At 41.0% G+C, this 12,282-nt stretch overlaps 1 protein-coding gene across 1 annotated transcript in view; it reads right to left on the bottom strand.

The window, feature by feature from the left end:
* The window catches only part of TES (testin LIM domain protein), a 46,807-nt gene that overhangs the window by 7,808 nt on the left and 26,717 nt on the right, over positions 1-12,282 (bottom strand). Inside the window, exons 3-4 of the mRNA XM_077834265.1 lie at positions 10,119-10,371; positions 8,450-8,782 (exon numbers count right to left, since the gene is read on the bottom strand). Of these exons, the coding sequence (XP_077690391.1) occupies positions 8,450-8,782; positions 10,119-10,371 (586 nt within the window). The remainder of the gene's footprint in view (positions 1-8,449; positions 8,783-10,118; positions 10,372-12,282) is intronic.

The raw sequence follows: 12,282 nt of genomic DNA, 5'->3' as shown, positions 1-12,282 counted from the left end.
TGTATTTCAATAAATCCTAACTTCCTAGCTTAAAATTAAGGAGGTGGAGTTACTCCCAAGGTCAATGTTAGTAAGTTTTATCCCAGATCAAATAATAGGTTTAATTAAGCAATAATACAAGAAGATCAGTGCTATGCCAGCATAGCACCAATGCTGATTAATTGGATGGTGGTTTTTGCAATGTGTATATTTATCCACTGGAACTGAACTGAGACCACCAGAAAATTTCACATGGTTCATGGAACAGTATGAAAGTAAATTAGTACATGTTACTACAGGAGTTCTATGGGCTGTATCATATAGGAGGTTAGACTAAATGATCACAGTGGTCCCTTCTGGCCTTGAAATCTATGAATCTGTGCAGAGTCAAGAACAGCACCCAAGAGGTGAGTGACCATTATCCTATTAATGAATCTAGTATTCTGTGGACCAACTCTTCATGAGAATGAGGAATAACTAGTGAAACCAATAGTTGCTGGAGTAAAATTGGATCACATGAAATAAGAATAAGGTCATATACTTTTTAGTATTGAAAAGATTATAAAATAGTGGCTGTATCTGCCAAACAGAAGGCACATACTGTTCCTATTTCAAAAATCTTTGTGTTAAGCCTACACTCCTCTGCTGCTGAGCCACTCATGGCTGTTGTCCAATTATCTATCTTTGGGCAGGGGGAAGGAAAAGAAAAGTATAAACACAATCATACTACAAATAGGTTCCAAGAAGTCTAGGCATATTGTTTTACTAATATTTATATTCTATACTGAAGTGGTTTTGTCCGCCAGTTGGAGTGTAGAGATGGTGTATGCTATACAGTTTATTTATCACTTACGCACTTCCTGCACTGATTGGTTTTATTTCATTGTGTGCCTCTTTTCCTCTCTCCATTAGCTATACTGTGAATATGAAACTCTCCACTGACTAGCTACTGTGATCCCTCTATTCTGATTGGCTCCTTTCATTTCCCCCCCCCCCCCCCCACAACTGAAGTCAATAAAATATTCTATTCTGCTTTTCGCTCCTTTCAAATAAAATATTTCCAGGAAGTGTACATAAAAGGGAGAGTCCAAATAACCTAAATAAATAAATAAAAAATGGGGCAGTGTAACTGCTGAAGGGGTAAGTACTAGAAGTAATAAATATTCTTTTGGCTCATATCCTTACTTCAGGCCTGCTTCTGTTCCCATAGGAAAACTTCCCACTGGCTCCAGTTAGTTTCAGTGTGAGCCAGAGTAGGACCTCCATGTACTCCATCTCCCCTGCAACCCACTAGCCTTGTGGGAAAAAGAGGGGTATTATTCACACAAGATTTTTTTCCCTCCACCAGATAGATAAAGTTTGACTCACTGAACCCTGACTATCCAATCTCCCTGCTCTACAAGGCTTCTTATTTATAGCAAAACAAAAAGTTCATTTTAATGAATATGTATTTGAGTGTGCCCTGATACCTTGATAAAACCAATTTTTTACCTGCATTGGGAGAATCCCAACCACCCCCTTTTAAATTCAGTTTGGAAACACACAAATGTATATGGGTCACAATGTCCCTATTTGCCCCCTTCTTACCTGGGCAAATCATGCTACACTGAGGTGCTTTAGGTTTTTCATAGATTCATAGATTCATAGATATTTAGGTCAGAAGGGACCATTATGATCATCTAGTCTGACCTCCTGCACAACGCAGGCCACAGAATTTCACCCACCACTCCTACAAAAAAAACCTCACACCTATATCTGTGCTATTGAAGTCCTCAAATTGTAGTTTAAAGACCTCAAGGAGCAGAGAATCCTCCAGCAAGTGACCCGTGCCCCATGCTACAGAGGAAGGCGAAAAACCTCCAGGGCCTCTTCCAATCTGCCCTGGAGGAAAATTCCTTCCCGACCCCAAATATGGCGATCAGCTAAACCCTGAGCATATGGGCAAGATTCATCAGCCAGATACTACAGAAAATTCTTTCCCAGAAAATTCTTTCCCAGGTAACTTGGATCTTACCCCATCTAAAACCCATCACAGGCCATTGGGCCTATTTACCATGAATATTTAATTACCAAAACCATGTTATCCCATCATACCATCTCCTCCATAAACTTATCGAGTTTAATCTTAAAGCAAGATAGATCTTTTGCCCCCACTACTTCCCTCGGAAGGCTATTCCAAAACTTCACTCCTCTGATGGTTAGAAACCTTCGTCTAATTTCTAATCTAAATTTCCTAGTGGCCAGTTTATATCCATTTGTTCTTGTGTCCACATTGGTACTGAGTTTAAATAATTCCTCTCCCTCTCTGGTATTTATCCCTCTGATATATTTATAGAGAGCAATCATATCTCCCCTCAGCCTTCTTTTAGTTAGGCTAAACAAGCCAAGCTCCCTGAGTCTCCTTTCATAAGACAAGTTTTCCATTCCTCGGATCATCCTAGTAGCCCTTCTCTGTACCTGTTCCAGTTTGAATTCATCCTTCTTAAACATGGGAGACCAGAACTGCACACAGTACTCCAGGTGAGGTCTCACCAGTGCCTTATATAACGGTACTAAAACCTCCTTATCCCTACTGGAAATACCTCTCCTGATGCATCCCAAGACGACATTAGCTTTTTTCACAGCCATATCACATTGGCAGCTCATAGTCATCCTATGATCAACCAATACTCCAAGGTCCTTTTCCTCCTCTGTTACTTCTAGTTGATGCGTCCCTAGCTTATAACTAAAATTCTTGTTATTAATCCCTAAATGCATGACCTTACACTTCTCACTATTAAATTTCATCCTATTCCTATTACTCCAGTTTACAAGGTCATCCAGATCCTCCTGTAGGGTATCCCTGTCCTTCTCTAAATTAGCAATACCTCCCAGCTTTGTATCATCTGCAAACTTTAGTAGCACACTCCCACTTTTTGTGCCCAGGTCAGTAATAAAAAGATTAAATAAGATTGGTCCCAAAACCGATCCCTGAGGAACTCCACTGGTAACCTCCCTCCAACTTGACAGTTCACCTTTCAGTAGGACCCGTTGTAGTCTCCCCTTTAACCAATTCCCTATCCACCTTTCAATATTCCTATTGATGCCCATCTTATCCAATTTAACTAATAATTCCCCATGTGGCACCGTATCAAACGCCTTACTAAAATCTAAGTAAATTAGATCCACTGCGTTTCCTTTATCTAAAAAATCTGTTACTTTCTCAAAGAAGGAGATCAGGTTGGTTTGGCACGATCTACCTTTTGTAAAACCATGTTGTATTTTGTCCCATTTACCATTGACTTCAATGTCCTTAACTACCTTCTCCTTCAAAATTTTTTCCAAGACCTTGCATACTACAGATGTCAAACTAACAGGCCTATAATTACTTGGATCACTTTTTTTCCCTTTCTTAAAAATAGGAACTATGTTAGCAATCCTCCAATCATACGGTACAACCCCTGAGTTTACAGATTCATTAAAAATTCTTGCTAATGGGCTTGCAATTTCTTGTGCCAATTCTTTTAATATTCTTGGATGAAGATTATCTGGGCCCCCCGATTTAGTCCCATTAAGCTGTTTGAGTTTCGCTTCTACCTCAGATATGGTGATGTCTACATCCATATCCTCATTCCCATTTATCATGCTACCATTATCCCTAAGATCCTCTTTAGTCTTATTAAAGACTGAGGCAAAGTATTTGTTTAGATATTGGGCCATGCCTAGATTATCCTTGACCTCCACTCCATCCTCAGTTTTTAGCGGTCCCACTTCTTCTTTCTTTGTTTTCTTCCTATTTATATGACTATAGAACCTTTTACTATTGGTTTTAATTCCCTTTGCAAGGTCCAACTCTACTTGACTTTTAGCCTGTCTCACTTTATCCCTACATATTCTGACCTCAATAAGGTAGCTTGCCTTACTGATCCCTCCCTTCTTCCACTCCCTATATGCTTTCTGCTTTTTCTTAATTGCCTCTCTAAGATGCTTGCTCATCCAGCTTGGTCTACAACTCCTGCCTATGAATTTTTTCCCCTTTCTTGGGATGCAGGCTTCCGATAGCTTCTGCAGCTTTAATTTAAAATAATCCCAGGCCTCCTCTACCTTTAAACCCATAAATTCTTCAGTCCAATCCACTTCCCTAACTAATTTCCTTAATTTTTGAAAGTCAGCCCTTTTGAAATCAAAAACCTTAGTTGCAGATTTATTTTTGTTAATCCTTCCATTCAGTTTGAACTGAATTAGCTCATGATCACTTGAGCCAAGATTATCCCCTACAACCATTTCCTCTATGAGGTCCTCATTACTCACCAAGACCAAATCTAAAATAGCATCCCCTCTAGTCGGTTCGGCAACTACTTGCTGAAGGAATCCATCAGCTATCGCATCTAGGAAAATCTGAGCCCTATTATTATTACTAGCACTCGTCCTCCAGTCTATATCTGGGAAGTTAAAGTTTCCCATGATCACACAGTTTCCATTAGTATTTACTTTATTAAAAACATTAAAAAGGGCTCTATCCATATCCAAATTAGATCCCGGCGGTCTATAGCACACCCCAAGCACTATCCCAGGGGAGGCTCTAATAGTTTTCTTCCCCAATTTAATTTTTGCCCAGACAGACTCAGTCATATCCATTTCATCGCTTCTTATTTCTTTACATTCTATCTCATCATTGATATACAGTGCTACTCCACCACCTTTACCTTTATTTTGGTCTTTCCTAAACAGCACATACCCTTCAATACCTGTAGCCCAGTCATGACTACTTTCCACCAGGTCTCTGTTATACCTATAATATCTGGTTTCACTTCCTGCACCAGTAACTCTAGTTCCTCCATTTTGTTACCTAGGCTCCTTGCATTAGTGTACAAACATCTTAATTTTTGCTGTTTAGCCTCACTCACATTCTGTACCCTATTAGGCACGGTTATTTTACTACCAGTATAACCTATTAGACTTGTATCTACACTGCCCTTCCTCCTACCTACAGCTGTATCCACTCTTACTTCATTTTCTTTCCACTCTATGCTTAATTCTGGCGTGGAGATTACCTGGACATCTCCCAACCATCTCCCCCAAATTCCTAGTTTAAAGCTCTCTTAATCAGTTGTGCCAGCCTCCATCCTAGAAGTCTATTTCCTTCCCTACTCAGATGAAGTCCATCCCGAGAGAACTGTCCTCTATCCATGAATGCCTCCCAATGGCCATACATCCCAAAGCCCTCCTTATAGCACCACTGCCTAAGCCATCTATTGATAGTCATAATCTTGTCACACCTTTGTTGCCCTTCTCTAGGAACAGGCAGAATCCCACTAAAGATCACCTGAGCCTCAATTTCCTTAAGCGTCCTCCCCAGCCTAGCATAGTCTCCCTTAATACTATCCAGCGAGAATCTAGCCGTATCATTTGTTCCCACATGAAGGATAATTAGGGGATTCTTTCCCGCTCCCTTTAGAATCCTTTTCAACCTCAGGTCTACATCCCGTATCTTAGCACCCGGAAGACAGCACACCCTCCTATTTTCTGGATCAGCTCTGGTTACAGGCCTATCTATTCTTCTCAGTAAAGAGTCCCCAATCACATAGACCTGCCTTTTCCTAGTGACTGTACTATTCTCCAGTCTATCCCCTGTTCCCTCTGGCTGCAAGTTCTTTCCATTCCCATTCTCCCTTGTAATCCTTTTTAACCCATCCTGTATCCTCCTGGGGCTCATATTTGGTGTAATCTCCATTAACTCTTCCCCTTTTCCTATAGGACTAACCTCTCTTCTCTTCTTCCTTGCCCTGTCACCTTCAGTGACTACCTGCTGAGCCCCTTCCTCATTTTCCAACTCTGCAAACCTATTCTTAAGCTCTATTTCTCCTTCACTAGCCCGTCTTTTCCTCTGCCTAGTTCTTTTAGTCACATGCTTCCACTGACCACTTTCCTCACCCAGTCTCCCCTCAGAATTCCCTAGTCCTGCTTCCATCTGCAAGTCTGAGCTTTTCCCTTCAGATACCTCATGTCTTTGCTCCATAATCTGCTCAAACCCCTTCCTAAACTCTACCAGACTTTCCACCTGCATCTCCAAACCTCGGATCTTTTCCTCCATCAGCTCTATCAGACGGCACTTCATGCAGACAAAACTCTTACCAGGTGCCCCCTCCAGGATCATGTACATACCACAGCTTCCACATCCAGTCATCTTCATTGTGTCTTCTGCTACATGGGTCACTCCCACTGCCACCTCTGTATCTGTCATATCCTTCCCACCTAAATCCTGTTACTCTGGGAAACACAAACCACACCAAAACACCACCACCCACAGCAAAACCAAACCCAACACAAGCACCGCAAGACAAACTCCCCTTTCAAACTCCCACTCAAACTCCCCTGTTTACAGCTCTGTTTGCTAGCTCCTGTGCCGCTGCCTGACTGGCTGCTACCTTTATAGGACCCCTAGTCAGTGAAGCCCCGCCCCCTAATCAGGGCTCAGCTTCTCTCCCAGCACAAAGCCCCTACAAACCTCTACACATACAAATACTACCAATACAAAACCAAGCACACACAAATACCTTCTCCTCCAACAGAACTCCCACTCAAACTCCCCTGTTTACAGCTCTGTTTGCTAGCTCCTGTGCCGCTGCAGCTGTCTGTGCCGCTGCCTGACTGGCTGGCTGCTACCTTTATAGGACCCCTAGTCAGTGAAGCCCCGCCCCCTAATCAGGGCTCAGCTTCTCTCCCAGCACAAAGCCCCTACAAACCTCTACACATACAAATACTACCAATACAAAACCAAGCACACACAAATACCTTCTCCTCCAACAGAACTCCCACTCAAACTCCCCTGTTTACAGCTCTGTTTGCTAGCTCCTGTGCCGCTGCAGCTGTCTGTGCCGCTGCCTGCCGTTACACACTCCTAGGAGATTTAAATGGGAGAGAACTGGCAACAGGGCATTTTCTGTAAATGCTCCTCCACAGGGGGTTGTGAGCTACGTTTCCCTTGATCCAGTGTAATCCAGAGCAGTTTAATCACACTTTGCACAAGTGGGTGCTTCTAAGAAAATATTAGTTTATTTTGTAACAGGAAAGATATTGATGCTGCAGTATCACAAGAAGGTGGTTCTGACTGCATGACACATCTTGTTGTATTATATCTTAATTTCACCATGGCCTGTTAATAGGGATTTGCTACACATGGGCACGTTATTTTAACATGTGATAGTAGCAGCCCTTATTGCAATGGGAGTCTTGTTATTTATTTCAAAAAGTAGTTTCCAATACCTAGTTTGCTGCAGCAGTTGAATAAGAATTGCAGAGGTGGTCAGATAGAGTTCCTTAACTGCATCAGTCCACACTTAGTTTAAAAGCTTTGAATATACTAGACAAAATGCTACAGAATCTAGCCCTATGTTAGGAATAACTCCTATGACACACTTACAAAGAATGAACTCTAAAGTTAGATTCCTCCCCCACACAGCCCCATACAATCCATGCATTATTCCATGTTTTTTTTCCTGAGATATTCCGAAGTTACTAAAAACACTCATTCAGTTGTAGCAGTTCCTTGTAAATAGCTCATGTGAATAATATGAATTCCAGTAATTTCATTATCTGCTCTTTGAACCCCAATAGCAAGGCTAGGAGGGGCAATCAGTAAGAAGTCCTAAATTCTGGTAACAAGTCACCTGTGGTTCAGTCTAACCCCCAGTTAAACTGCATTGCTTATACACAGGTATCCGAGATATACACAGCTAGGAGTTTGTAATCTCTAATCCTAACAAAGCAAGTATGGTTAAAACATACTTGTATAAGAATATAAAGGAACACAAGAGGTAGTACTTATTTGCTTCATTTTTGTGGAACTGTCAACTAAGATCTTATTCAGATCCTTCTTGAGACAATAAAAATTTACTCCCCAATACTGGGAATTAATGGCTTTCCTTCAACACTGCATAGAACTGAAGACCATACTAGAGAAAGAAAGTGTAGTTCTCAACATGAAAATTTGACTAGTCAAAATATCTATGAATTTCACCGTCTGGTGAGGAAACTTACTTTATTAGGAATATATAAATCTTTTGCTCTTCTTTAGTTTTAGGTAAAAATCAGCAAGTTAAGTTACCTCAGAAAATCTTCCCTTCCCAGCAAGAGAGAGAGAGCACGCACGAACAGACTACTAAGAGCATTCCTTCCCCTTAGGGGATTAGTTTATAGCATAAAGAAAGAACACTATTCTCATCCATGATCACTTCATTAAGAACCACACTGTTATATTACTTATGAGAATAAGGTAGGATAGTCTACATAGTTAGGAAGCTTAGAGGTATTTGCTGTATACTTTTTTTTTTTTTTTTTTAATACTGCCAAGAGTCATGTATTTCAATTAAAGGATATTTCAAATACATTCAATGTACAAGCTCAGTAGGTTAAAATTGTAGTTTGCATGGTATCTGACAGCTGTCTACTTGTAGCCTTTGATATTGCCTGCTGCTATCTTTATACTTACATACTGGGATCCTTTTTGACCTGATGACTTGTCCTCCATTGCTCCTACAGGTGCTGAGGTGCTTCTGTCACCATTAGCATTATTCTTGTCAGTAGCTTTAGTTTCCACCTCACTAGGGAACTTGACATCTCCCACACCAAGTGCCTCATTCTTGTATTTCTTCACAAACTGTTCCATCTGCTTCACCTCATTAGGAGATAACTCATGGCATTTCGAAGGATCCTGATCATGAGCAGGCAGCTGCTTAGCCAACTGTTTCTTCCTGTACTGAGCACCTTCTGAGCCAGCCACAGGCTGTTTCTCTTTTGGAAGCATCTGCATATACTGTCTAGCCTAAACCGGAAGAATTAGATATCAGATGCCAATTATGGAATCTAGTTTTTTAAACAAGTGGCTAAAACCAACAACAGTTGAATTAATCACTAGCAAAATCTTCTATATAAATATTAAGCTTCCAAATTTTAGTAGATCTAGATGAATGCAGTAGATTAACTGACTTCTGCCCAACATGAAAGACATGCTTGATTCCAAGCCTATAACTACGTTAAAAAAATAGTATTTACTCCTGTAAATAATATCCAACAATGCTTAATATTTATATAGCTCTCTACATACATGTTGACAATGTTTTCAAAGTAGTTAAGTATTTTACAGATGGAGAAACTGAACCAAAAAGCATTGGGCAGCTTGCCCAGGGCACAGAACCAATTACAAATAATTGTGGCAAAGAGGAAGATAGTTTCAGGAAAGCAAGTACAAAACTAAAAATACAAATCGATAAATGAATGTTAAGTACTGAAGGGTTTAGCATAAGTAGTTTTAAGAAAGTCACTAAAAAAAGATACTGCATCCTATCATAGTTAGAAGCAGGCCACAAAGAGAGCATCTCCAGCTATGGATCACATTGCACTCCAGTACATAAAGTCAACAATTCAAGTTAAAAAGTAAAATAAAAATCCCCAGAAGGCTATCCAAGTGTCTCATCTGGTTGAGCTGCTAACAAACTAAAAGGAGCTTTTCTTTTAGAGGTCAACACTGAGCTTGTTCTTACCATATACAGTAACAGAAACGTGCAGCATTGAGTGCTTCCCCTTACTTTAAACAATGACATAAATTGTATTTTTTTTTTTTTTTAAACAGTACATCCCATTTCATTCAGTCCTTCTAGAAAGGACAGATTTGGGCATTTGTAAATTCTCTTAGTGCCATTACTAAAGGCATATGCCTAATGCAATGTTTAATCCTAACTATTAGATAAGAACATGGCCTCTTCCCCACCACTTCCAAAGTAAAAACCTCAAACAGACAGACAGCGTGCAGTAAACTATAACCTACTGAAATCCATATGAAGACATCGGGGCCACAGGCTGAATATCAGCACACTTTTATTTGAGAGGTGGAGGGGGAAAAAGAGGAGGAGAGAATCAGGTTTTGAAGCAACTGGTAATTTTAAAAGCTATGAAACAAGGATCAGAAATACAATCAAATCAAAAACAAGGACTTGATCCTATACAAGATCCACAAATGCTGACCCTTATTGTGGATTCCCTCTGCCTCCCCTTCAACCACCAAAATAGAGAAAAAAAAAACAAACAAAAAAAAAACCCAAAAGCCCCACACCCCAGTTAAATGTTATCACTAAGCAGAAAGTAAGTTCTGCATTTCTTACCAGTGTCTGATTCTGAACAGGAGGAGCCCATTCATATGTCACAGTATTGATGGATATATTCTTCTTGGCAGACACTGGATTAGTCAGTATCATTACGTTGCGTTTATACATGGGAATTCCATCAGTTTTCAGCTTTGCAATAAGGGTTGTGTATTTTGTGTCTTCAAAGAGCTTCCCCACTTTACGATCTTCCTCGTTGCTTGTGAGGACATCATGTTCTTCCTGGCCGCATTTGCAGTTTCGACATATTTTTCTATAATTTTGGAGGAATATAGGCAGTTAGCACCCTAACTGCAGGCCGCATCTCACATTAGTTACATGCATCAAAGTGAACCACTAAAAAAGCACATCTGCTGCCTTCCAAAAATGTAGATCTATCCCTATAATAATTTTGTGTTTTTAAAAAAGGAATAGAGCAGAAACTAGGTGACCCTTCTGAAATTAAAGAGGTTTTCCATCATTCCTGTAGTAATCTTCTTTGCCCTTAAAAGACCCTACCTTTATAAACCTCAAGTGGTAATTTCTCTACCAGTTTTGACACTTCCCTTTTATTGCACATACCCACAGTGGTTTAAAACAAGGTCAGATATTGCAATATTCACTCAAGAGGACAAATGCAAAATCTATATCTGAAGTGGCTACCACAAGAAAAGAACATAAGAATCGACACACTGGATTAGACCAATGGTCCATCTAGCCCAGCATCCTGTCTTCTGACCGTGGCCAGTGCCAGACGCTTCAGAGGGAACGAACGAAACGGGGCAATTTATCGAGTGATCCCTCCCCTGTCATCCAGTCACAGCTTCTGGCAGTCAGAGGTTTAGGGACGCCCAGAGGGAGCTGCGATCAGCCGAACCTGCGGCTCCCACTGGGCGTCTCTGAACAAACCAGCCCGGCCCTCCAGGGGGCTTACCCTGGCAGGCTGCGTGCCAAAGGTTGCCAATCCCTGCCATATAGGATTTTGAAGACTATCCACCTTCAAGATCACCATCATTTTCTACAGTTTCAGAGTTATCTGCCAATGATAGTGTTTCAGTCACATCATGTATGTCACATAGCACAGTATATCACCTGTAGCAAAAAGAAAAAGAAAAATCTTCATCATCCAGAAACAACCATAGATAAATTTGTGATAAGAACCAGCAGATTACAGAAAGAGGTAATTGATGAAAAAATTGCCTAGTTTGTTTATGCAACAAACTCTTTCTGTATGATTGAGAACCCACACTTGATTAACATGATTCAGTCATTAAGACCAGGATACAGTCCACCCAACAGAGCAGATGTTGCAGGCAAATTGCTGGATAAAGTGTATGAAAGAGAAATTGAGCAGTGTGCAAAAGGCCTGGAGGGTGAAATTGTTAACCTGAGTCTTGATGGGTGGAGCAATGTCTACAATGATCCTGTTGTGTGTGCTGGTGTGACAGCAGAAGAAGGGAATGTCTTTCTTACAGAAAGAATTGATACATCAGGAAATGCACACACACAGCAGAATACTTATAAGAAGTAGCAGTAAAAACTATAACAAACTGAAAAAAATTTCAAATGTCTAGTATGCAGCTTGGTCACAGACAAAGCTGCAAATGTATCCAAGATGAGAAGAAATTTAGAAGAGAGTCCCAAGCTAACAACATGCGATTGCAGTGCTCATTTGCTGTACTTCCTAGCCAAAGACTTCAGTGTTTCAGAAATACAGTAACTCCTCACTTCACATTGTAGTTATCTTCCTGAAAATGCTACTTTAAGCGAAACGATGTTAAGCAAATCCAATCTCCCCATAAGAATTAATGTAAATGTGTGTGTGGGGGGTTAGGTTCCAGGGAAATTTTTTTCGCCAGACAAAAGAGTGTGTGTGTGTGTGTGTGTGTGTGTGTGTGTGTGTGTGTGTGTGTGTGTGTGTGTCTCTGTCTCTCGCATTGCCCCTTTAAGTACGCTGACCCCACTCTAAGTACACTGCCTTTTTAAGTAGATCAGCAAGTTGAGACAGCAGCTGCTGCTAGCAAGCTCCTTCAGTCCAGAGCCCTTTGTGTCCCCCCCGCCCCCGCTCTGTGGAGATGGGGGGACAGGAGTGGTAGACAGGAGCAGGGAGAGGAGGACACCCTGACATTAGCGTCCCTCTTCCCCCTCCCGCCCTGCACAGCAAGCGGGAAGCTCCCAGGAGCAG

The sequence above is a fragment of the Eretmochelys imbricata genome, chromosome 1, assembly GCF_965152235.1.
Source record: "Eretmochelys imbricata isolate rEreImb1 chromosome 1, rEreImb1.hap1, whole genome shotgun sequence".
Classification (NCBI taxonomy): Eukaryota; Metazoa; Chordata; order Testudines; family Cheloniidae; genus Eretmochelys; species Eretmochelys imbricata.
The sequence above is the reverse complement of the archived record's forward strand: the minus strand, read 5'-3'. Positions and strand labels throughout refer to the sequence as shown.